The sequence below is a fragment of the Spodoptera frugiperda genome, chromosome 5 (genome assembly GCF_023101765.2).
Source record: "Spodoptera frugiperda isolate SF20-4 chromosome 5, AGI-APGP_CSIRO_Sfru_2.0, whole genome shotgun sequence".
In the NCBI taxonomy this organism is placed as follows: domain Eukaryota; kingdom Metazoa; phylum Arthropoda; class Insecta; order Lepidoptera; family Noctuidae; genus Spodoptera; species Spodoptera frugiperda.
This window is the reverse complement of record NC_064216.1, coordinates 11,374,511-11,401,376: the sequence shown is the minus strand read 5'-3', so window position 1 is coordinate 11,401,376 and position 26,866 is coordinate 11,374,511. Positions and strand designations below refer to the sequence as shown.

General features: G+C 37.7%; 2 protein-coding genes across 3 annotated transcripts; one reads left to right on the top strand and one right to left on the bottom strand.

Moving 5' to 3' along the window:
• The first annotated feature begins 506 nt into the window (after nt 1-506).
• Nucleotides 507-6,473, top strand: LOC118272237 (mitochondrial 2-oxoglutarate/malate carrier protein-like). The gene is made up of 6 exons (XM_035588607.2): nt 507-728; nt 1,952-2,179; nt 2,600-2,773; nt 3,046-3,148; nt 3,804-3,922; nt 6,278-6,473. Exons 1-6 carry the CDS (start codon nt 652-654, stop codon nt 6,465-6,467), a joined length of 891 nt encoding a protein of 296 aa, XP_035444500.1. The 5' UTR covers nt 507-651; the 3' UTR covers nt 6,468-6,473.
• A 3,818-nt stretch (nt 6,474-10,291) lies between these two features.
• Nucleotides 10,292-13,461, bottom strand: LOC118272238 (uncharacterized). Of its 2 annotated transcripts, none has more exons than XM_035588609.2 (4): nt 13,293-13,461; nt 12,301-12,389; nt 10,732-10,948; nt 10,292-10,423 (listed from the first exon to the last, which is right to left on the bottom strand). In XM_035588609.2, the coding sequence occupies exons 1-3, from the start codon at nt 13,393-13,395 to the stop codon at nt 10,742-10,744; spliced, it is 399 nt and encodes a 132-aa protein (XP_035444502.1). In that variant the 5' UTR covers nt 13,396-13,461; the 3' UTR covers nt 10,292-10,423; nt 10,732-10,741. The 2 variants fall into 2 exon arrangements, with proteins under 2 accessions (XP_035444502.1, XP_035444501.1); XM_035588608.2 differs by having other exon boundaries at nt 10,763-10,948.
• Nucleotides 13,462-26,866: the final 13,405 nt, after the last annotated feature.

The following is a 26,866-nucleotide window of genomic DNA, read 5'->3' as shown; positions in this document are numbered from 1 at the left end:
CAAACTGTTACGTGAGTAAGCCGATAACATAATAATTAATTTAGTATGTCTCACGAAAGTTTTATAGTTATAATTCAACGGCTAACGCCATATTTTGTGCGAATATAAAGCCATGTATCACAAATGGCATGTGGCGTAATTATGGCTTCATGAAACTAATTTAGTGTTATACTGAGTTAGATGAAATTAATTCATTTTGCATGTTGTACCTATTTTAAAATATTGTGGAGTTAATTAGTTGAGTTCTTATTACAATTGAATTATGTTCACGTGCTATATGTATTTTCTAATAATTATAGTGAGCACTTCATAGCACAGATATCGCTACTTAGCTACATACATATTTTTTTTTACATTTTATGTACAATCATACAGAGGTGGACATTACACCTTTTTTACAACATCCTTGCATTAAAAAGAGAATCTATAAAGAGGTTACTCATGAAATAACTAAACTAAAGTAAAACTGGTCGTTAATTATTGCGAAGAAAAAAACATTAATTGTCATCACAATGACATTGGCTGGCAAATCATTTGGCTAAAATTCTATAGTAAAAATATGTTGTAGAAATTACGAAAAATTTTTCAGTGTTATAAACAATTTTCGGTTAGCAAAATTTTTACGTACAAATCATTAAATTAAACGTTTCAATGTCTGACAAGGGAGAAAAGAAACCACAAAAGCAAATGCCAACATGGGTGAATTTCATAATAGGTGGTGTTAGCGGGTGAATATTCCACGGTTTAACTTTGTTGATCGTTTAGTAAACAATTCTTCTGCCTAAGATGTTTCACCGAATGGCTAAGGAATGGCATTCCTTGCCGGAGTCTGTGTTTCCTACAAGATATAACTTGGGTGTCTTCAAGTCCCGAGCGAACAGGTTGCTCTTAGGTAGACGTGCTCCATCGTCGGCCACATCATCGCTTCCCAGTTACCACCAGGCGAGATGGTGCTATTAAGGCTATTAAGTATAAAAAACCTAAGATCAAGCCTGCGGTATCTAACCTCACTCACACGGCGAAACACAAAGCAAGCGTTGTTACATGCTGGTTTTATCTATCTTTCACTATCACTAGGGGTGGATCGTGACTTTGTGGGGCTCTGTTCTCTGCTCGACAGAAGTACCCTTCTGCTCGGGGCCCCTTTTTCTATGGTAGTGTATAGGCATCACCGCCTGATAAACATATCAATCTATACAATAATATTTAATTACAAATCTGCCTTCACACACTCTCCGCTCAGCCGTGTAGAGTCGCTTAAGCGAAGCCCCCGTCCATTCTAACATGGAAGCCAAACATCGGACGATGGGCCGGTACGCGGACGGAGAGTCCGCAGGGCGCCCCGGCTTCTTCCCGAGGATCAGTGTACCCGTCTTCTATGATACCGGGAACTGGCCCCTCTCCATGCGCTGAAAAGACCAATTAGTCGAGGCCTGAGAGTCTCCGAGCCCAGGACCCACGCCTTGCCAGGCAATCCGTCGGGTCCCGAGGCGGTGTTCTTGGCGCCCATCCGGGGCACCGCCACTCTCGGCTTTGCCTCGGTTCCGGTGCTGTGGTTCTCGGTATTGAAGTCCCCGAGGACAAGCACGCTGAAGGAACGGAACCCGACGATGACGTCAACCAACTCCCGCAAGGAGTTGTGGAACTTGGCGAGAGTTCGGTTCAGAGAGAAGTATACGTCCACCGCAGCGATCTCTCCGAACTGTGCCGCAACACAACCCCGGCCTTTTTATTTTCGACAGAAGTTACTTCTTACTTTATCTTGCATATATTTTCTAAGGGCCCTCTGTATCCTCGGGGCTCTGAGCTTAAGCCCAAAAAACCCTTAAATATTTCCTCCCTGACTATCACTCTGGTCTAGCCTATTCATGCCAAAGTATGACTTTACCACGATTGAAACATTTTTATTTAGTCCCGCAATTTTTAGTAATATATTTATATACATATACAGTATGTTGGCCGTATGCGTGGTACAACCAGCTGATTTGCTGAAGACTCGAATGCAACTCCTCGGGCCGGCTGGCAAAGACTTGTCAGTGTTTCGTGTGGCCAAAGATGTGTTTAAGGCGGAAGGCGTGAGGGGATTCTACATGGGCATGTCGGCCGCGCTACTCCGACAGGCAACTTACACCACCGCACGACTCGGATTCTTTAAGGTTTTGTTCGACATACACAAAACGTAAGTTACATTGTTTTCATTTGTGAGGAAGATAGACTTTAGACATAATAATAACATAGTCTTGGATGTCGTCAGATCTAGAAGTCATTGGGACAGACATATCACCTATGTTCAGCCGTGGACAGCTTACCTATTATTGATATTACGATGATGATTATTATTCTTGTTCCTTTAGCTCGAACAAAATAATCTTTTTTTTGTTTTATGGTATAAGCTGGTTTACGAACAGACGGATGGTAAGCAATCGCCGCCGCCCATGGATATCCAAAACACCAGAGGCGTTACAAGTGCGTTGCCGGCCTTTTGGGGCTTAGGAAGTTAAGGGTTGTTGGGGAATCGGGGATTGGGAAGTCTTATTGTAATAAGTATTTTTTTAGATGAAGCAGAATAATTAGGTGTTAATTAAAGCTAATATTTCAGGAGACGTGGTGACCCATCATTTCCAATAAAGGTATTGATGGGAATGCTGGCTGGAGGGGCTGGCTCGTTGTTTGGCAACCCATGCGATGTAGCACTCATCCGGATGACATCAGACGGCAGACTACCGCCAGAGAAAAGGAGAAACTATAAACATGTGTTCAATGCTTTGGGCAGGTCAGTAGAGACGGATACTGCATGGTACTGGTGCAACAATATAAGTCTTTAAACTGACATGGTCACTAGTAATATCATTAGAACTTGAACCGGGATACATGTATATGCGATATTCGTCTGCTCATAAACATCCACCCGCATATAGTCCAGTTCATCCGTGATCATGGCGTTTGCAACAGTGCCGAAATATCGGAAACTCATAAAACAAATAAGCATGGTAAATATCCCGGTTTATGTTCTAAAGCTAACAACAAGTTTAAACTTTTGTTCAGAATAATAAGTGAAGAAGGTCCAATGACGCTGTTCAGAGGCGTTGGTGCTACTGTAAGCAGAGCTATGGTGTTTAATGGTGCTCAATTGGGCTCGTACTCACAGGTAAGATATCTATCACTTTAAAATTAAATTACAAAAGATCTGGGGCCTTAGTCTGCTATTACAATTGTGTCAGAATGGTAGATCACTGAGCAGTGCGAGAGGGACGGAGCTATGTAGGTTGTATAGCTCCATCCCTCTTGCACTGTTCAGTGATCGTCCATTCTGACACAATTGTAATAGCAGACTAAGGCCCCTGGTAAGTACCATTACATGCAGCTGGTGATATATCATTATGGCGGTACAGTGGCTTTGTTATGAATGCAGATCTTCCAATCCCAAGTCTGTCTCACTACCGAGACTGCGAATTACCTAGCGGGTTTAGCCATCAGACCACCAAAAATGGGGCTCAGTAGGACTGATGCCTGATCCAGAGCTGCAAACTGCCTTCGGGTTTACCGGGGCTCCGGCTCGAAAAGCAGGAGTAGGAACGGGGTGGTTTTTAGTCAGTAAGAGCCTGACGCTCCCTCTGGCCTCACCCAAGGCGGGAGAAGTAATTGGATGATTTTCCCCACTTAAAAAAAGTCTGTCTCACTATCGGCAGAAGTCTTGGGGAAGAGAATAATGGAAGGGGTGGCAATGATAATGTAAATTGGTGTCAAGAATGGATGATGTAGAAATCCGGTGATGAGTTTTTTTTTACTTTTCTTTATTATAGGCGCGAGAGATGCTCCTCCCATATATGGGTGACGGTCTACCTCTGCACATGTTGTCTGCCATGATCTCAGGGTTCAACACTACTGTCGCTTCCTTGCCAGTCGATATTGTTAAAACCAGGTACTGTTCCGTCCCCATTTGAATTTTCGTTGTGTTTCGCTTAGCCTATTGTAACAAAATACATACCGGCCGAATTGAGAACCTCCTCCTTTTTGGCAAGTCGGTCAAAAAGTGTAATAACAGACTCTGAATAAATGAGACTGCCTTGTTGGTCGTTTGGTCGCAAGAGGACAAAGGGTATCGGGTTCGATTCCCGGGTCGGGCAAAGTACCCAAGTAGCACAGAAGCGCTGAATAGTAGCTGAATTACTGTTCACAATGAAATCTTCAGCTGAATAAACCTACTGAATAAGAGCGTTAGAGGCGCCTACTCAGCTGATATAACTCTGATTTGGGCACAAATTAATCAGCTGTTAGCTGAATAAAGTAACTGGTTGCACTATATCAGCGTTATTTGGGCATTATTGAAGGTAACAGTCGCCCCAAGAGCTGAATAATGACCGATTATCAGGGTATGTGTTACTTTTTATACACCACAAGGGCTGAATAATAGACTACTTGTTCCTTGTTTATCACCACAAAATACACTCCAGGATATTAGCAACTCTTATATGGAGCTGACAATTCACAAGTGGCAATATTGTGAATAATTTTTACCCTACTTCTTATTATTTTGATATGTTTTGTATGAACCATTTTGTAAAGTGTTTATGGGGAACAGGCAAATATTTATCGGGAAGTAAAACTTTGTTTTTCCTCATGTGCATGAAATTCGAATGGGAAAGAAAGTTTATTGTCAAATACTATATAATTATAGACGAATATTTTCACGCGCTCTCAAAATATCACTGCTTTCCTGAAAATTATAGTATTAAAAACGTTGATGATATTATTATATAAAATTAAGTCTTTTTGTTTTTCCTTTGCAATTTGAGAATAAGCTGTAAAATGAAATCATTACACTTTCTATTCAAATTCTTTTGAAATTTTCGTTAACTAAACAAAAACCAATTGTTATTTATTATTTATACATAGGTTAGAATCTAAAAAATGGCAGACAAGCAATGTGTACCGTATTAATTAAAATTAAACAGCATGAGCTGTTGAAGTGTTCACTCGTGGTACATGAATCAGTGACGAGCTGTTACGAGTGGTTCTTGTGTTACACAAGTCAGCTACAGATTCATGTAAAGCTTGATAGTGGGTAACCCATAGTGATCAAGTAGGCTTTATAAGAGCTATTATACGATTGCGTGTAACAGGCTGATTAATATTACACAAGTTCCACTGTGTGCAGCAAAAGGCATTATATCCTTGTTATTTGAAGACACAGAATAACTGGTTACATCATAATAGCTCACGTGATCTTTCTTAAAATGCAAGTCGTCTAAGAGTTCAGTTGTGGTCTTCAATTCAGAATATAGCTTAGTTAAAGTCCACAAAAGTACTTCAAATTGCTTAAAGCTGAATAAAACTGAACTTGTTACCTATATTAACGCTGCAAGCGCTGCAGCGTAGTCTCCGTGACGCGTAATAACGTTCTTATTCAGATGGAAGCTCACTTTTCACCTATTGCAGGTCGAGTGTACTGTAATAACTCTTTATAAGTGCTAAAGTAACCGAAGTTACCTCGTGTGACATCTTATAATGCAGTTTTGTGCTACTTGGGTATTGCTGGGCTTTTATCGGTTTTTCGAAAAATTCTCAGTGCCCGTTTTATGGCAATAGGCTCACCCCCTATTACATGGAACTTATAGCATAACAGAAATGGTGAAAAGTGGGTGTGCGTTGTATAGCGGCATTACGTGCCGTAATGTGCACCTCTGCCTATCACCTCGGGGATAAAAGGCGTGACGTTGCTTTTTTTTTAATAAATGAGGACTTTTTGTTTTCACCTCTCCCAAGTTATATAATTAGCTCTATTGTAAATAATACTAGAAAATAGGAATTCTGTCATCGAAAGCTCATGCTTCGAAGCTAAAAACTTGTCCTCGATATGAGCGAATATTCAACGCAAATTAATTTCTAAACCATTTTATTGTCTATCGATCTATAGATTGACTTGGCCATCGCATGAAAACACAATTATACCTACTTTTGTTGTCATTTCTCGTATTATATTGTTTAGTCTATTTCATGATTACGAATTACGATGGTCTCTTGCATGATTTGCGATGGCCGAGTCGATCTATTTTATTTAAAACGTAAAATAAAATGTAGGTAACATTGATATGATAACCATTTACATAATAACTTAAGACAGAAGGTCCCTTAATTAGGGACTAAATAAAATAACCGACTTGGTACTACATAGATTTCACTACTTTTTACGGTAGGAAAACTGAGGTGCGAGATTTGGACTTTTTTACAGGATATTTTTGATGGTATTTTATAATTTCTTGTCTATCTATTTCAGAGTACAGAACTCGGCGGTTGAAACGAGTCAGGTGAAGGTGCTGTTCAGCATTTTAAAGCATGAGGGAGTATTCGCTCTCTGGAGTGGTTTGCTGCCCACCTACATGAGAATTGGACCGATGACCATTCTGATCTTCATATTCATGGAACAATTTAACAATTTATACTTCAAATTGGCTGGGGACTCGTGAACTTCGGTATTTTTTTTTTAATTGACCTTTAAATACACATGTAGTTTCTAAGTCTGTGTGCTCCATCTTCGCTTCGCCGTCCTGGCAGTAAGCGGGTTGGTGACCAAACGCTATAAAAAATGTAGCAAAATGAAAAGCGAATCCTTTAGTTCAATTTGTTTTGTATCTTGTGCACCTACGATTAACAGCGGTTGTTTATGAGATATAATATATAGCTATGTACTTATCTTCCATCTTTGGGAAATGAAATAGTGATGTTTTGGTTTTGTCTGCTCATGTACACTTACTCACGTACATCATAAGTGTCGAAGTGAGCGCCTGAAGTAAATGATCACCCATTTACTTTACTCTAGAAATCCCGGACTTGAATATCAATTTAAAACATTTAATTTCATTTATCTCACAAATTCTATCAGCCATAAGACGGCCTCTACAAAATATAGGCCTATCACCAATTAATTTTATATTAATTACTAAATATTTCCGCGCGGTTTCACCCGCTCTGCTCGGCTCCTATTGGCCATGCTTTTTTTTTTTTTTTTTTTTTTTTAGGGTGGAAAATCATCCAATGACTTCTCCCGCCTTGGGCGAGGCGAGAGGGAGTGTCAGACTCTTACTGACTAAAAACCACCCCGTTCCTACTCCTGCCCGTCGAGCCGGAGCCCCGGTAAACCCGCTAGGTTGTCCGCAGCTCTGGATGTCCGCAGCTCGCTCCTATTGGCCTTAGCGTGATATTTTATAGTCTATAACCTTTGTCGATTAATGCACTATCCAACAGAAAAATAATTATTGATATCGGACCAGTAGTTACGGAGTGATTAGCGAGTTCAAACAAACAAACAAACAAACTCTTCAGCTTTATAATATTATAAGTATATAAGTATAGATTTCACATAGATTAACTTATAAAGATTTACTTTTCACAGAAGAATGTCCTCCAAACAAAGAGTAATTACTGTGTGGTTCAGCGTGCCCCTTCAACTGCTCGAACCTTCGCACCCCCAGTGGCCTGTACCCTGCACCGACGCCTGTGCCGAGGGGTGTTACTGCAAGTCTGGATATTTGAGATATGACCGGCACCTGCATTGCTATGTATAAGGAGACAGTGGGTCCTCTCACATGCTTCTGGGCTTCTGTAAATCGGGATACGTGCCGGATACCGTTAACGACATATTATTATGCGTGATGTGAGTGATGTCCTATCGATGTCCGAGTATTTGGTGTTGATGTCGAAACATTTTAATTTTGTACAAATACCTATATTTTGTATCTTACAGAACAATGTCTGTATCAAAATGAAGTGAAGTGTATGTGTGTATGTCCTATGTAACCAGTTTGTGAGCGTGGACAAATGTGGAAACTACACAGATTTGTAAGGTAAGAATAAAATCAGATTTGTTTTCATTTTTTTTATTTTACTATGACAAAGGTATTTTTTTTATTATCATTTATTCCTACATTTTTATGCATTAAGTTTTACTTAAATAAATAAATAGACCCTATTCTTCTGCTTACCCTTTGAAAATAACTCGGGATTTTATACTTAAATTCAAATGTTAACGCCATCTTTTGTGCAGATGAAAAACTTTACACGTCTTTGAGATTTGAATAGTTTACGCTTATAAATCATAGATGGCATTGGCATACGGCGTCATGAAACTAATTTCGTGTTATAATATATTTAATATTATGGAGTTAATTAATTTTGCTTTATTATTTTTTATACATTGTTGTGTTTTAATTCAAATTAATAATGCTCACAGTCATCATTTATCTCATGTATTTGAAGTATAGTGCGCACTTCATAGCACAGATGTCGCTACGTACATAAAACATTTTATTAATCTGTAAAGAGCTTAAAAAATTGAAAAGTTGATTGACAAAATTAACATGTACTCACAAATTAATTTAAACGGTCGATAGGGCAAGAAAAAACAAGCACCCATGTCAACATGGGTGAATTTTTTAATAGGTGGTGTTAGCGGGTATAGCGGTAGGGATACTCGAGAGTTTTAGCAGTATAAATGCAGATATTTTCTACTCTACAGCATGTTGACCGTAAGCGTGGTTCAGCCAGCTGATTTACTGAAGACTTATATGCAACTCCTCGGGCCGGCTGGCAAGAAAATGTCAGCCTTTGCTACTAATGCCACTGGTCGACTCGGCACTTTTAGGCGTGAGTAATATTGTTTTAGTGAAGAATGGAGTTTTTTTTTCATGGAACGCCGGTAAACGAGCAGACGTATCACCCGATGGTAAGCAACCGCTGCCGTCCATGGACAATCGAAACGCCAGAAGCGTTACAAGTGCCTGGCCGGCCTTTTGGGGAGAGGAATTTAAGGGGTTGGGGGATGAAATTGATTGATCTTACTATTTTTGTTTCTTTTATGCCAAACAAAATAGTTTATAAGCATTTTCAATGATGAAGCACAATAATGAGGTATTAATGAAAGTTAATCTTCCAGTAACTACGGTGTCCCATCGTTTCCAATGAAAGCACTGATGGGAAAGATCGCTGGAGGGGCTGGCGCATTGGTTGGCAATTCAGATGATGTAGCACTCATCCGGATGACTGCAGATGGAAGATTGCCGCAGGAGAAAAGCAACCTGTCGCAGGTTCGATTTCAGCACCAAAATTCTGCTTCGTGAGATCTATCAATGGCTTATAGAATAGAATCAGGCGTTACTTTGTGTCATGCGTTATTCATGTTACATTAACAATACAATAAATGTTTAGTTTTCATTCCGCTTGTAGATGTATTTTCTGCACACCGCATGCTGATAATACTCTCTCTTTATCTCACCACCTTCTCATCCGTAATTAAATGCTCATGCAGCAGAGGTGCAACACAAGGTGGTGGTCACTGAAAATACAGCTACAAGCTGAATAAAAATTAAAAATGTATTGTATCGTTAGCCTATCAATGGCTGTTTTGGGTTAAGTCTGACTGATGTGCAAGAAAAAGTGGACGCAAAACGCACGCACGGTACAGGAGAAAATTGTAGTGAAGATACTCTTTTAAATGCTAAATATTGTTACAGGTACCTATTATTAAATTGTCGTGTCCGTTCGTTTTTGTGAAGTTTAACCTCAGTCGTGATAATATGGAGAACGTTACAACCAAATTGTTACGAACCAGTGCTGTTAAGGTAACAATATTATATAATTGAAAAATATATAAATGTGAATGTTTGTGTGTATGTTTGTTACTCAATCACGTCAAAATGGCTGAAGGGATCGGTATGAAATTTGGAACAAGGGTAGATGGCCTGGAATAACACATAGGACACTTTTTATCCCACGGGACCGCGGCAAAGCTGCTGGCAAAACCTAGTATGGAATACCTAACATATTTTTTATGATTTAATAATACAGTCAAATGATCGTTTCAGAATGTAAGGCGAATCCATCGCTGACAGACGTTTTGGTGATCGATGCGGTGTTCGAAAAAATTTTTGTATGTCTTTGCTGTGATTATATTTTGATAAAATATTTAACTTAACATATTCTTGTTTAATATCTAAGTATAAATTAATAAAAACTATATTTTAATACTATTTGGTATTTCTTTGCTTAATTTTTTTCTCCTTAGGTACAGTCAGATAAGTTCTCATCCAATTCGCATTTTGCTTTTTGCTATGACCACTCATTAGACATTAGGTAGTTAGAGGTTAGGTTTGATTTATTTTACGGCCGAAATTAATAACTTACTTCGAGTTTCTGTCAAAAATTTAAATTCAAAGATTTTGGAGATAAGTTATTAATTTCGGCAGTTAATGAAGTTATGCATAATATTATAATGCTAATAATTAAGCGAATAGAGTAAATCATAATCAATATCTTAATATTATAACAAACACATAATTAAAGATAATAATGTAACTATACTAAATCCAGTGTTTTGCAGCATTGTCCCTGTATTCGTCGGTCGTGGAAGCGTGATGATATTGGCCACCTGAAATAAAAAATATTTTAGTTTAGCGCCATCTATACTTGAATACCGGAACTTTCATGGAACTTCATTCGCTTGCGATTCATTCGATGCATGTTTAGGCCAATAGATGGCGTTGTTTTCAACTTCTATTTTTTCATCGAAATAGTAATTTAAATTCTCCAACTTCGTCGTATTAAGTCTTAATCCACCATAACGTACTCATTTTAATTCTTCCATAAGATGATTTCTATTCATTACCTCAGTCACCAGCATCACATTCTGGGTCGAATAAAACACATTATAAAATCTTTATTCCTTTCATTACTAACCTAATTTAAGCTAAAACGAGGCTAACATCACCTTTTTATACTCTTCTTCTCTTATTCCATAAGTCAGGTAGGAGTAGGAGAGGAAGTCTGTGTGGTTGGAGACCAGCTGGAAGATCATGGTTTTGGATCCAGTTTGGCCCTGGATCACTTTGAAGTCCACCTGCCCACCGTTGTCCACCGTCGCTGTCACTTGCAGGTAGGTGATCACGAAGCCTTTCTGTGGATTTTAAAAGGTTTGTATTGTACTTCAATGTCGTGGTGGCGTGGTGGTTTAAGACGCTGGCTTCTCAAGAATTTATTTATTTATTTAATTGAATATAACGGTACAAACTAATTACAAATATTCCGACAAATATAATCTTCTTTCACTCGTAATTAACACATCACACTCTGGCTTTGAATCGGTTTAAAATCGGGTTTTATCGCATATGAGTGCGGGTTCAAAACCTACTAATGTAGTTTCTAAGATTACTTAGACACCACTTACAAACAGTGAAAGAAAACATTATGAGAAAACTTGGGCTTATAGTTTCTAATTGTAAGTTTGAAATCGCCAACCCGCATTGACAAGCGTGGTGATTAGTGCTCAAACCTTCTCCGTGTGAGAAGAGGCCTTTGGTCAGCAGTGAGAACTTATAGGCTGTTGATGTGATGTGGTGTGTATTGCACTTGTAGGTAAGATTTAAAATGATTTCAGTATCTATACGAAGGTATTTATCAAGGATTTATTTTTTGGTTAAAGGATGACTCACTCAAGCAGTTTTAATAGTCTACCTGTTGATAAATCTTTAGTATAAAGATAAAATGTTCTTATTAGCTGCAACATATATTACGTGTGTCGTGGAATGCATATTAACAGATTTATATTTCACGTTTAGCCAGACTAGAATTTTTTCAAGATCAGTAAACTGACTGCACAGTTAACACTAACTTGACTGGTCAGTGGTGCGGTGGCTGAGTTACCACGTAACGTGAACAGACCAACTCTTTATGTAATCGACAAATTATTGTTTCGGTTCTGGGTGTCAAGTGTATGTGACCCATGTTTGTTTGTAAACGTACCCACGATACAGGAGAAAATCCTAACATAGTTTAATATGCTAATAGGAAATATATTTTTCGTATCAAAATCGAATCTCTTAAAAGATTGTGATATGATTAATCTTCGTTAAGCGAATTTGTCATGCCTACATAAGAAATTCACACAGTGATACAGAAATTAGCATTGCCATGTTCTCTCACATTATCCTTTAATTGATTATCTGGACTTTAAAAGAGACAATGACCTCTGAGTTTGTTTAAACTGGGCATTTCTTCTCACTAATATTAGAACTTGGATCTAGTTATTTCAAATATTGATGTGTAAAAGTGTAATTTTGTAAACAACTTGCAGAAATAAAATAAATATATACCTATAATAACTTTCGTACGACTATTAACCAAGTTATAGAAAATCTCATCGTGGCAAAATTACATACATGGTCTTGGTCATCTACGACCAAGGACTTCGCAATAAACAAACAATATGTCAAGATCAAAGAAAGGGCCATGTTGACCTTCGATACTGACCTTGGATTCAGCGTTAATGGTGACGAAGAACGGGTCATAGTTGTTCCTGTGTCGATACCTGTCTGAACCACCTTTCATTGGTAGGGAATCTGAGGATCAAGAAATATAAAACTTTAAGTGTGGGTGAGCTACGGCTTGAATGGGCGGGTTCCACGATACCATGGTCTTATAGACAACCTCGGACATCCAATCTCACCAGTTCTCGGATCCTCAATCCTACCCTAAATTCTAATGGGCCAACAATGCAGTTATAACACCTTAACACCTCTGGTGTTTCGGGTGTCCATGGGCGATTCCGATTGCTTATCATTAGGTGATCCGTCTGCTCGTTTGTCAGCTTGGCCCATAAAAATACCAAACAAATATTATAGATTGTGTTACAAACAATTTTAATAATCTGTCGACTGGATATTAGGAACAGAATTTTGAAATATTTTGTAAGGAACTTATTTTAAATAGTTATCTATCTTAGTAATCTACGAGGAGATATTGTTCCTGAGACTGGCTGTTGGGAATTTAGAACATTTAATTGGCAAGGGAGATGTGCCAAATACAAAGACTGACGGCACTGTTACATTGAATTCTTTATAAATCTGATAAATATTTTGGTCTTCAGAGGATCTCAATTCTCAAGCCTATGCCATTCCTTCTCCATTTGCAGATTTAGGGGCTCGCCGACAATCACGCTATCAGCGAAAAATCCTTGTGTCACATTGTTTTTCTGTAAAGCCGTGTCGAGCTGGCCCATTCTTACCGAAGCCAGACTCACCCGCGTGTAGAATTTTGAAATAAAGTTTATTACGACAGATTGGTATAGCTTGATGAGCTAACATCCATATTTTATCAATTCATCATCATTATCATAATATCAGCCACAAGAATTCCACTGCCGAACATAGGCTTTTCCCCCAAAGACTTCCAGAAAGGCCAGTTGGAAACAACCTGGTTCCAGCAACTCCATTAATTAATAATTAGATAAACCAACTACTCACTTTCATATTCAATTCCGACCTTGAATTTCTTCGTTTCAAACCAACTTGGGAAGCACAGAACTGTGGACACTGTGAGCAACAGAAGCAACCAATTTTGCAACATTTTGGCTAACAATAACTGACGATGCGCGATTGACTACTGAATCATCAGATCAAACTGACAGGCCATTGAGATTTATCATCGATAGCGAGGAGATTACAACGAATACGAAATATTTTTGTCCATCTTAAATTTACTTTGTGTGGTATGATAAGGCGGTTTCATACAAAATTGTTATTGCTGAAGATAGTAAAAAGTTGTTGCGTGTATTTTGGTTGGCTGGTAAATAGGAGAATTTAGTTTCGATTTATAGGTTAGAAAAAGTATAATTTAGTTTTTTTGTAAAACGAGCGTAGGATCGTACGGTGTGGAAAAGTGTGTGGCCTGTTTCCTGTTATGTTGACAATTGAAACAGAAAGAGTGTATAGAAAAACTGTTGCTTATTCCTTTATAGAGCCATAGGCGTTACATTGTATATTATGTATTATTTAAGTGTGGGAGAGCCATGCTTCGGCACGAATGGGTCGGCTCGACCGGAGTGATACCACGGCCTCGCGGAAAACCGACGTGGAACAACGCTTGCGTTGTGTCAGTCAGGTATCAGTACCCTTAGTATGAGTTTCTTTTACGATTAAAGTAATCATAACAAGAGCTCGTTCGGCGTTCTGATTGGTTACTTCATTCGCGCCGGCCAATCAGAGCGCCGAACACACTGTCATTTCGTGACATTCAACGTAAAGCAAACTCATACTACGGGTACATACAGCGCATAATTCCTAATGTAAAATGTTCTTACATACATTACCTCAGCGCCAATCTCCATACCGTCCAGATTATAACAACGATACTTGGCTGAAATGGGTTTGTATATATTAATAGAATTTGCATTAATTATGCCACCGGTCTGCTCATATTAGGCGAGTAAATTATATTTGCATTTTGACAATAAATGGAAAGCGGAAAGTCGAGTCGGTTTCAAAATTCTGTATTTACTGTCGGTAGAATAATTTTCGTATGAAATTATTTGAGTCCTTTTCCACCAGAGATGTGTAGCTACGCTATGAAAATGTAATAGCTAAGCTGTGATTTCTTGGCAGATGTATGCTTTTATTATGTAATCAAATATTTGCCACTATGTGACCGTTTCCACTGATACGAAGATGCGCCGCCGTAAAGTAGCTTTGCGAGGAAGGTGCGCAGCTCGATGTATATAGTAGGGAAGCCATCCATAACACGCATCTATATCACGCATCCATAGCACACATCCAAAGAACACATCCATAGTACATATCCAAAGTACACATCCTTAGCACAAGAACGCATCTGTCCATAAAAAATATATCTTAGTTGAGTCCGTTTGCACCAGTGCAAAGCTATGTATACCGATGAATATGATTGGTGGAAGCCAAAAGCATCCACAGCAACGAAGCATAGCTAGGTGCAAATTTTTTCTTTCTTTCTATATCACATCTCTGGTGGAAAAAACCCTTATTCAAACATAATAAGGTTTTGTCTGTTATTTCTTGGCAGATGTCGGCGGATGTATGCTTTTATTATGTAATCAAATATTTGCCAGTTATTTTATTATTCCTAAGTTGTAATATGGGACGAGTCGATTAAAAATATGGACCCCATTCAGTAATGTTTTCTTTCTTCTGAAGTTTTTCACATATGTACTTGAACGCAACACTAAGCATTAGGGCGCTTTTCCACCAGAAATGTGCTATGCTACGTTGCCGTGGATGCAACCAAAACAGAACACCAAATTAATGATGATCTAAAGCTTTTTTTTAATTAGTTTTTCAGACACATTTAATAATTACTTAAAGTATTTCTTAGTAATGATTTTCTTCTATTTTATTCTATTACCCAAGTCAGCTCTACCCTGTTTGTTCACACCATGCCTGTATACTAAGTTTTATCAAAATTCGTACAATAGTTTCAGCGTGATTGACGGACTAATATCCAAACAAGCAAACATAGAAGTATGATAGTGTGATATTTAGTCATGTTCAATTACCAATTTGGTTTAAAATGTAAAAATTTTACTGTAAAAATGTTTTATATTTGTATGAAATCTCACGATAATCTTATCAATATCAACGGATGCAGCATTGAAAACTAAGTTTCGTAATCGCACGAAATATATTTATCTTTGCAAGAAGCGTATCTTAGTTTTTAACCTACATAAATATAGAGATAACTTTGAATTCATATCTATATATAAAACAAACATTGACAAAAAAGAAAATCAATAGGAATGTCATCTTAAAGTGCAACTGTGAGATTTTGTAATAAAAATATCAACAGTTCGTGATAGTCTACTGCTGGACCTCTTTCAATTAAGAAGATTTGATATTAATTTTTCGCTTGAAGTTGGAGATCGCAGTTTAAAAAAAGGTTCTGGTTTATCAAAGAGTCTCGCTGCCCAGTCTCTGTCAAAAGTGCAGTACCATGCATGCATGCTACGATTTAACTGTGCATTTTTAACTGTACAGTCGGGGTGTACAGTTAAATCGTAGGTCCATATTATAGTCTACACGCCTTACGATTTAACTTTACAATTTTAACTGTACTAATTTATCACTTGTTAATGTCATCCGTATACATTGAGTTTTCCACCCTTTGGGTAGACAAGCGCTAAAGTGTCTTTTGGTTGAAATCTCTGTTTTTTCTATTCTTGATTCGATTCAGTTACAATTGTTCAGTTTAACTATTTACTCTACACACAGTACAGTCCGGCTCTACAGTTCAAACTGCACAGTTAAGTTGTAAGGTGTGTAGGCTGTATGGACCTACAATTTAACTGTACAGTTCGACTGTACTGTAGACTGAAGCCTGTATTACCCTTCTGATACCTACCCACGGGAATAGTTGAGTTGGTGACAAATGCATCATACTTCTCAGGCGGCATATACTTATACAGGGTGTCCCTGAAGTCGACGTCCAACAGGCACCAGATGATCGGCAAGGTTCCAAATGCTATCAGAAAAATATAAAAAAATTCTAAGTCCTACAGTTTTAAAATTACAGTGACTTATGTGTTATCCACGAAAAAGCACACCCTGTGCCAGTCTTTTGACTCTAGTTGCTACAAATCTTTATTTTTTCGTCTGTAGTTCACCTTACATTATCCTGAATAGTGCTTCAGTAATATGCAATCATAAATTCTTAGCCAACTGCTTTAGTTTGGAAATGAATGTCATTTTTAGACGAATCTAGTACTGTAGATAAAATTTTCATCGTACTTTAAGTGACTGTACTGAAAAAAAAATGTACTGTACTACTAGTGGCAAATTTCACCAAAGTTGGCGTATTTATTAAGGATTCTAAAAAGGTATACCACTTCCCACATTATTTCTTAAATTGGACACAAAATAAAAATGTTCTACGTAACTCCGTTTCTACCGTTTTCTTTAAACTTGCTAAAATTTATTCTAGTATGCTTTAGGTGTACCTTAAGGGCTCGCACCCTCCAGGCAATTATTTGGTGCACGTCATATCGCACATTATGCAGGTTTTATTCGTTTTTTAACGTCAGTGGTGATTTTGAGAAAGTGGTTGATTAAGATGAAAAAAGTCATGATAATGCGTTTTTTTTACAATAGGTGTTCGAATTGCCGTCCTCCAGCCGCTATACAGGCACGACATCTCTTTATAAAAGTTCGTGAAATCTCTCGCGCAATTCTTCTGTTATTAAAAAATTCGACTGCCTCTGTAATTCTCTCTCGGAGTTGATTTATGTTTTCTACCGGTTTTAGGTAGACTTTTTCCTTGACTGCTCCCCAATAAAAAAAAATCTAATGGATTCAAATCCGGTGAGCGCGCTGGCCACGAGATAACACCAGACCGCCCTATCCATCTACCCGGGTATTCTTCATTAAGAAATTGTCTCACCGAGCGGCTGTAATGTGCCGGACAGCCATCTTGTTGAAACCACATATCTCTTAAAATGCTCAGCGGCACGTCTTCCAATAAATTGGGCAATTGATTTTGTAAAAAATTCAAATAAATTTCAGCATTCAAAACATCTGGCAACTCAAAAGGCCCAATTATCTTTCCGTTTAAAATTCCCGTCCACATGTTAATTTTGAATCGATATTGTGATCTATCTTGTCGCATTAAATTTGGATTCTCTACGTGCCATTCGTGTAAATTATGTAAATTCATGTATCCGTCTTTTTTAAACGTAGATTCATCCGACCAAAGAACCTTTTGTAGAAATAATGGGTCTTCTTGGTGTTTCTGAATCATGGTTCGACAAAATTCAATTCGAGGTTCATAATCCCGGGGTAACAAAGTTTGCACCCGTTGAACATGATATGGGTGAAGATTATTTTTTTTTAGTATTCTGTGAACTACAGTTTTGGATACTCCTGTGTTTGTCGCAATTGCACGTACTGAAGTACTTGGGTCTGCATTAACTGCTTCAAGCACCACAGTATCGTCAAGAATCGACGTTCTTCCTTCACCATGCATTTGGTTCGGAAGCCGGCCCTCAGAGAAGAGTAAGCGATGCACATTGACAAATACTCTATGATCAGGGAAGCGATTCACGTTGGGGTATCTTTGGCGATATAACCGAGAGGCAGCCCTAGCGTTGCACCTGCATTCTCCATAAATTAGGTGCATGTTCACATATTCCTGTGTGGTATACGCAGCCATTTGCAATAAGTTATCAGTCCAAGAAAAAGCTAAAGTCGTCGTTGTAAAGAGATTATTTAATGCCAGAACGCAATTCACAAGCAAGCAAGTCCAATACACAAAGCCAAAAGTCGTTAGTACACAAAATAACTTGATCGAATACGAAAGAATACGTGGTAAGCGAAGAAATGGAGCGTACTGATTTGTATCGCAAATGACAATAAAGATAACCATTCACAGGTGTACTCATCCGCCAGATTTGGTTACAATTCTGCAGACAAATTTGCCTGTAAATGTACAGGGTACCTGTCCACAGGACGGGCGGATGTACCTATTCGTAGGATAACCTATCCATAGGATAGGTACATCCATCCGCCGGCCTCGTCACTGGCGACAAGTTAGCCACCTAGTGTAGACAAATCTGCACGCTCAAATTGACAACCATGTCGCATTCGAACGGTACCAGACAAAAAGTGTGCTGTCATGTAGTGTATGCACGAATTAATCGACGAACTTGTCAGTAATTTTTCATATCTCTCTTAGTGCAAGTATTAGTTATGTGCATAAATAATTTACTTCAAATTCTCAAAACAAGCGACTGGACAGTAACTCTGCGCTTATGCAGTTTGTGGTAGATTGTTGAATTTTACACAATTGGGTACAGCGCGTGATTCTGTTGGCTGTCCGTGTGGTGCATGGTGGGCTTAATAGAAAATGGTGTCATTAACTGTCTAACTGACACTCTATGGAATCGTTTCTTAATTCAGCCAGAATCTGGAAATCGATCTAAAGATCGATTTGTATCTACTTGGCAAAAATTGATATTCAACATGCGTGATACTAAACATGCGTTGCGTATTTCCTATTCTCTACTAGGTAACACTGCCGCGTAAGAAACACGTGATGTTCAATATGCTCAGCTACATTCCACAACACGGTGCAGATTTAAAGGTTCTCAATTTGTACACTATTTGTAAAAAAAAAAACGCAGCAATTTCCCTTTGCAATTGAAATTCAATCATAAATAAACATTAAAAAATTCTAACGTTCAAATGTTCAGCATTACCTAGTAGCCTACCAGACAGACCTAGCGTGATCAGAGTATTTTCACTTTTTCAATCTTAGTTACTGTCACACCCTGGTTTCTAACTTAATTTGGGGTTTTACTTTACGCTCATGACTTGATACAATGGCTTTTTTCATCTTAATCAACCACTTTCTCAAAATCACCACTGACGTTAAAAAACGAATAAAACCTGCATAATGTGCGATATGACGTGCACCAAATAATTGCCTGGAGGATGCGAGCCCTTAAGGTACACCTAAAGCATACTAGAATAAATTTTAGCAAGTTTAAAGAAAACGGTAGAAACGGAGTTACGTAGAACATTTTTATTTTGTGTCCAATTTAAGAAATAATGTGGGAAGTGGTATACCTTTTTAGAATCCTTAATAAATACGCCAACTTTGGTGAAATTTGCCACTAGTAGTACAGTACATTTTTTTTTCAGTACAGTCACTTAAAGTACGATGAAAATTTTATCTACAGTACTAGATTCGTCTAAAAATGACATTCATTTCCAAACTAAAGCAGTTGGCTAAGAATTTATGATTGCATATTACTGAAGCACTATTCAGGATAATGTAAGGTGAACTACAGACGAAAAAATAAAGATTTGTAGCAACTAGAGTCAAAAGACTGGCACAGGGTGTGCTTTTTCGTGGATAACACATAAGTCACTGTAATTTTAAAACTGTAGGACTTAGAATTTTTTTTATATTTTTCTGATAGCATTTGGAACCTTGCCGATCATCTGGTGCCTGTTGGACGTCGACTTCAGGGACACCCTGTATATATAGTAAATAAAATACTTTTTCATAAATAAATTAAACAATAAAAACCTGACTTATTACATTAGCTTTATTAAAGCAATTTTTTGCCTAAATTTTAACACACAAACCACCAAAAATAAATAAGAAAACCAACCTCAGAATTTAATTTAAAAATTATTCACTCTCAGTCCTCTTTCGTAAAGTTTTCAATTTTAATGAAAAATTACCGTCCGCCGAGTGAATGTTGCCGGCATTCCCTCCTACCCTTATCACACTAAAACTTGTCAAAATTTAGGCCAGAAATAGTGTTACATTTCTGTATTATTCTATTATGTATGGATATTGTAACATTTTTAGTGCAAAACTAGTGTTAATTACGGACTAAAAGTTATTAGGATTTAATTTTAAATTGGTTTATTTTATAGTATATATTAGAGCTATGCTTCGGCACGAATGGGCCGGCTCGACCGCAGTGATACCACGGCCTCACAGAAAACCGACGTGAAACAACGCTTGCGTTGTGTCAGTGAGGTTAGGCCCCTTCCTAATCGGGCAGATTGGGAAGGGGGGCTAACCTAAATCCCAGATTCCTCAACAACCCTTAAATTCCTAATCCCCAAAAGGTCGGCAAAGCACTTGTAACGCCTCTGGTGTTTCAAGTGTCCATCCATCCATAGGCGGCGGCGATTGCTTACAATCAGGTGATCTATCTGTTCGTTTACCGGCTTATTCCATAAAAAACCATACAAACTGTAAAAAAAACATCAACGAAGAACATTCACACTATGCAAAACAAAATCCTAACACGAAATAACAAAAGGCGAATCTCGTCCAAACAAACCATTGCCTAATGGACGTCATAAGCTCCGCAAACCCTGCCTTGTCCCTCGCATTAAATTAACACAATCAACTGAAATCACATCAAGATTAAACAAAATACATACATACATACATCAGGGATGTTATGGATATGGAATTTCGGATATGGATATGGATACGGATAGTGGAATTTTATTATATCGGTTTCGGTTACGGATACGGATAAAAAATTATTCCAAATTATCAGGTAGTTTCGGATAGTTTCGGTTACGGATATTGGATTTCTAAGGAATTTCAAAAGTAACATACAAATAGATAATAATCAAATGGTTTTATTTATAAATAGGTCTTCATTTGGCAGGTACTTCAATCTACCTATAAGTAACTTTTCGTAACTTGTCTCATGTCTCATTTAGACTCCGCTCCTATCCGAAATTATCCGGAACATTTATTTCAGTTTCGGTTACGGATGTGGATATCCTTAACATCCTTGATACATACAAACATACAATATAGACATCAACCCTTCACAGACTGTGGTCGGGTATAAACAATACCTTACCCTAGTGTACAATGTGTGAGTGTTGAATTAAAATGTATATGTGTTTAATAAATTATACATATAGGTAGGTATACGTATCGCTTTCTAATTTCGGAAAAGGAAGGCAAATATGTACATTTTACTATGAGTATCATGTAATAAGGGTTGGCTATACATCGGGCATAATTTCATTTTACGCCATGGAATGCCGCTATAAAATGTACACCCACTTTTCGCCATTTGTGTTCTAAGACTCATTTAATAGGGGGTGAGTCTTTTGCCATACATCAGGCATAATTCCAGGCTCCGTGATACTGCTGTTTTTTTTTCGAAAAACCGAAAAAAGGCCCAGTAATACTTTGCCCGACCCGGGAATCGAACCCGAGACACCTTGTCCAGCAGTCGCAATTGCGACCAATCGACCAACGAGGCAGTCATTAAATTAAACTAAGGCTTAACATTAAATATTTTTTTGAGAACCGCAAAATCCTTTTTCATTATAAAGAAGATATTACTTTGACCTACCTGGAATCGAAACCAAACCCCATTACTTCGGTCTATCTATACATATAATAAAATCGTAGAAAAGTGCTGTCTGTACATTGAAAATAAAAATAAAAAAAATAGCAGGGGTTATTGTTATGTCGATGTCGAACCCAAAAATGTAATTAACTTTTTTTTTGTCTGTTTGTCTGTTTGTCTGTTTGTCTGTTCGTCTGTGCGCGCTAATCTCAGAAACGGCTGATCCGAGTTGGATGCGGTTTTCACGAATATATTGTGGGATGCTTAAATTTACATTTAGTGTTTGTTTCATGTCAATCGGTTCATAAATAAAAAAGTTATGTCAAATTAAAGAATCACGTCGAACATTCTATGCTTATACCATTAATCTCCGCAACTATTTGACGGATTTGGTTGAAATTTGGTACAGATATAGTTTAGAACCTTAGAAAGGACATAGATATATTTTTATTTCAAAAATCAAAAAATAAAAATAAGAAATAAATTATTTATAAATAATTCTATGTCGATCGTTACACGACTTCGGTTCATGTTATTGTTTTAATTTATCGAAAAAAAGTAAATAAATAGTAAAAAGGTATGAAAAAAATAATATCAATATAATAAAACATTTAGTACAAAGAAAATGCTCAAACGGAGTATAGATAATTCTATGTCGATCGTTACACGACTTCGGTTCATGTTATTGTTTTAATTCATCGAAAAAAAGTAAATAAATAGTAAAAAGGTATGAAAAAAATAATATCAATATAATTAAACTTTTAGTACAAAGAAAATGCCCGAACGGAGTATATATAAATAAATAATCAAGTTGTCTTTATCCTCGATAGATGGCGTTGGGATCGAAATAGATCGCGCTATGGTTTCGTTACATTCATTTGGTTGGGTATCGGCCGAGCGCTTCGGTACTATCGTAGAAAAAGTGTATTATCAGTCGTATGTCCTGCTGTTTCGTATATTCTAAATTGGTTTCGTTGTATTTGTCAATTAATAAGTTTATTTGTTGGGTTTTCCTGGTTTTTTGGTTAAACTATTTAACGTAGGTTTAGTTTGATATCGATTATTAGTAGTTACTGTAGTTAGTTTTTTTAATAAAATTGTAAGTCTAATTTATAAATTAATTAGATTAGATTTAAGTCGTTTCTTTTAAATTATTTAGTTTAAGCTTGGTTATTATAGCATAGAGGATAGGTTGTAATATAGTTTCTTTTTTAATTGTTATAAATTCGTAATTCGTAGCTTTCTTTAGTTTTAAGTTAGTTTAATTCCGTTTTTAAACTATTTTTTCAATGCCCTAAGTGAGTATACATCTATTAAATTCAAACGCAGAGCTCATTATGTTGATTTTTGAAGAGTTCCCTGGAATATCTTCCACATCTCATTTTTGAAGAGATCCCGCGAGATCGGGAACTATGTGGTTAAAACCAAAAATTTGCCGGAAGTCACTATTCCACGCGAACGAAGTCGCGGGCAAAAGCTAGTTTTAAATAAACTCACAAAACTCATAAAGATTTGAGAACCTCTACCAAAGCTGTTATCAAAAATATTTGTATAAAGACTTTATTTACAGTTATTTACACACCTCAGTTAACCCCTTTTGAGTTAAAACGAGCGTGATATTATCAATAGATAGGTGTTCAGAAGTGTAATATTCTAAGTAATCTCAACACAATTTAACTTTTTTATCTCTGTGTTTGTGTATAAAATGCTCATATAGGTGCGGTGAAGGGTTAACATATTTTTTTCACAGTTACGAAGGAAAATATAATGTGCGACACATTACATTTTTGTAAACAATGATGTTATATTATATAATTTTTATAAACTGAGGCACGGGTCTCTCACATTATCCTCTATTTCATTGTCTGGACTTTAAAAGAGACTATGACCTCTGAGTTTGTTTCGGCATTTCTTCTCAGAGTAGTCGGATAGGAAATGCCGGCCTCATCTAGCTATTTGAAATATTGACGTGTAATAGTGTTATTTTATAACCTACTTACAGAAATAAATATCATTTATCATTTGAGGTAGAGGCGTAAAGATGGGTCTATATTAGACGAACCGAGCACAATCGAAGCATCGGACTCGCTGTCATTGCAGCAGTAAGTCCCGTGTTTGAGGAGTGGTTAAGGCGCCATGGCGTCCTCACCTACCGTCTGACGCAGGTGCTTACCGGACATGGGAGCTTCGGTTGATTCCTGTTTCTGGAGGAAACGCCCGGGTGTCATCACTGCGAGGACCGCCCGGAGGATTTTAAAAACAAGAGTTTTGATTAAAAAATAATTATTATGTAATTAAAAATATATCGCCTCATCTCGTCTATTTTCAATCTCTATCTTAATATGAAAGTTGAAATATTAAACTTCGTTTTATTAAATTAATTATCAAAAGTACTAAATAACATATCAGATTGTTATCGGCAAATTAATCAGACGGAAACATTAAAAAACAAACAATCGCTATTGTTTCATAAATTAAATTCCTTCATTTATATGATCAAAGTACTTTCCTCGATTAACTAAACCGTTTCGCTACATAATTAAGATAAATATTTATTAACTTTTTGAGTAAATTTTGTTATTTGTTCTAGGAAAGGAGTTTGTTTTTCCTGTTTTTATCCCCGAAAGGGGTAGGCAGAGCACATACAATGTAACACACATGGACTTACCTACAACGTAGGTAAACACGTTTTCTCAGAGTTAAAGTGCTTTTCCACCAGAGATGTGCTAGGCTACGTTGCTGTGTATGCGTTTGGCTTCCACCAATCATATTCATTGGTACATATAGCTTAACACTAGTGGAAACGGTTTTAACTAAGATATTTTTTTATATGGAAAGATGCGTGGATGGTTTTCCTACTATCGATACATCGAATACATAACTTCCTCGTGCTGCTACTTTGCTGCGGCACATCTTCATAGCACATTTTACTCGCACAGCTACATAGCTTAGTATCAGTGGAAACGGTCACAAAGTTTCACAGCTTAGCTATTACATCTTCGCAGCATAGCTACATAGCACATCTCTGGTGGAAAAACACGCTTATGTTATGAGTCCCACGTAATGGGAGGTGAGCTTATTATCATATACCTACTGGGCTAAACAAAGAATGTGTTTTTCTCACACATTTTCAGTAAACCGAATTAGGTATTATGATAATAGGGTATCCTAATTTTTCTTTATGTCTGTCTGGTAGATTATTTTAAAACATTAGACACGTATTTTTTCTTATCTTACAGAATTAAATACTCTCTACGATATATTGATTTGTAATATCGTGTTCTTTTTTTAAGGGGGGACAATCATCCAATGACTTCTCGCGCCTTAGGCGAAGCGAGAGGGAGTGTCAGACTCTTACTGACTAAAAACCACCCCGTTCCTACTCCTGCTTTTCGAGCTGGAGCCCCGTGTGACGTCACGTTTTACTACATTTTGTAGGCTTGGGTACGTGACGTAACGACCTCCTACTCATAAACTTTTTTTTTTTTTTTTGAGGGGGAAAATCATCCAATGACTTTTCTCGCCTTGGGCGAGGCGAGAGGGAGTGTCAGAATCTTACTGACTAAAAACCACCCCGTTCCTACTCCTGCTTTTCGAGCCGGAGCCCCGGTAAACCCGTTAGGTAGTCCGCAGCTCCGGATCAGGCATCAGCCCTGTTGGGCCTCATCTGTGGTGGTCTGATGGCTCTTTGAGGCGCGCGCGGAACGCGACGCGCCGCACGCACGGGTCTGGTTCTGTTCGGGCGGTGAGCTACCCTTGCTCGCCGTTCGCAGGCCCGCACTTACGGTGGCCGGAGATCGTCTCGGGATCCCCTACGCCCGGAGTGTCTTTCGCGACGGCTGGGGCGTGAGGAGGTTTGTTAACTCCGTTTTATGTAAGTATTGTAACCTTATATGACGAAACAAGAAAATAACTGACGGACTAATTAGATTTTCAATTTCTGTACGCTGGCTACTACTCTATTTATATATTGCTAGCAGTTCGATAGATTAAATTGTAAAAGGCAGAAAAAAAAAACTTTTTGTGAAACCCGACATCCAGTCGAATTTAGTTAAAAGTATTCACATTTTTTTCTTTTTTTATTGATCTTAGCGCTGTTCCTATTTTGGTCTGGAAAAGGCCTTCCATGTCCAAAATGTGCTAGCTATACAAATGTCCATTTCATTCGTATGCGGGAAACAAAACGTCTCCTTGAGAACAGAAGGCGCTCACTGCGTCATATCTATGTATTGCTGAATAAAATTAAACAATACTACAATGTGATACATACTTTATGGCTTTTTCCCCAACGTGGAAAATCCTTACCAAGTCTCCTTACCTGGTAAAGGCGAAGGGGACTATCCAACTCTTACTGTCTTAAAACTACCCCGATATCCCACCTCACACCTGGGCACGAAGGTACGGGAACCTTACCATGTTCTTCCGCAGCATATTATTGTACCATTATCCATAAAGATCCGGAGCTGCAGACTACCTAGCGGGTTTATCGGGGCTCCGGCTCGAAAAGCAGGAGTAGGAACGGGGTGGTTTTTAGTCAGTTAGAGTCTGACAATCTCTTTCACCTCGCCCAAGCCGAGAGAAGTCATTGGAAGATTTTCTCCCCTTAAAAAAACCCATAAGGATAGCGGGATAGGTGAAGGAATAATTAAGAGAGACCAGTTTATTGCCCGCAGTAGAGTCAAGTTGAGCTGTTTTTTTATTGGTAATGAGTAAGCGATGATGCGATCTACGATGGAGCACGCCTGCGGCCTGCCCATAAGTGACCTATTAATTCAAGACCTTCAGGTAACACAGACTCTGGCAAAACATTCCACTTCTTTGCTGTTCGCACAATGAAACTCGAAGCAAAACGCCTCGTTCAGGTAGATCATCTACCATATTACGGTGACGTTTTACCATTTGTCTGGTAGTGTGATTGTGAAATGGACTGTTAAGAATTAAGTTGTACGATTTCTCCGAAAATCCGCCGTAATGTATAGATGAAAGATCCAATATCCTATGCAAGGAAGAAAATCACATAGAAATCTATATTGTAGTTTTAGGAATCAGAAGTTTGGATATTTAAAAAAAAACGCAACACACAACCAAAATTATACAACTCTTTATTTTTTTTATTTAGGAACAAAATAACAAACACGAAAAGTAACCTTATCTACCGCAAATCACTACACATTG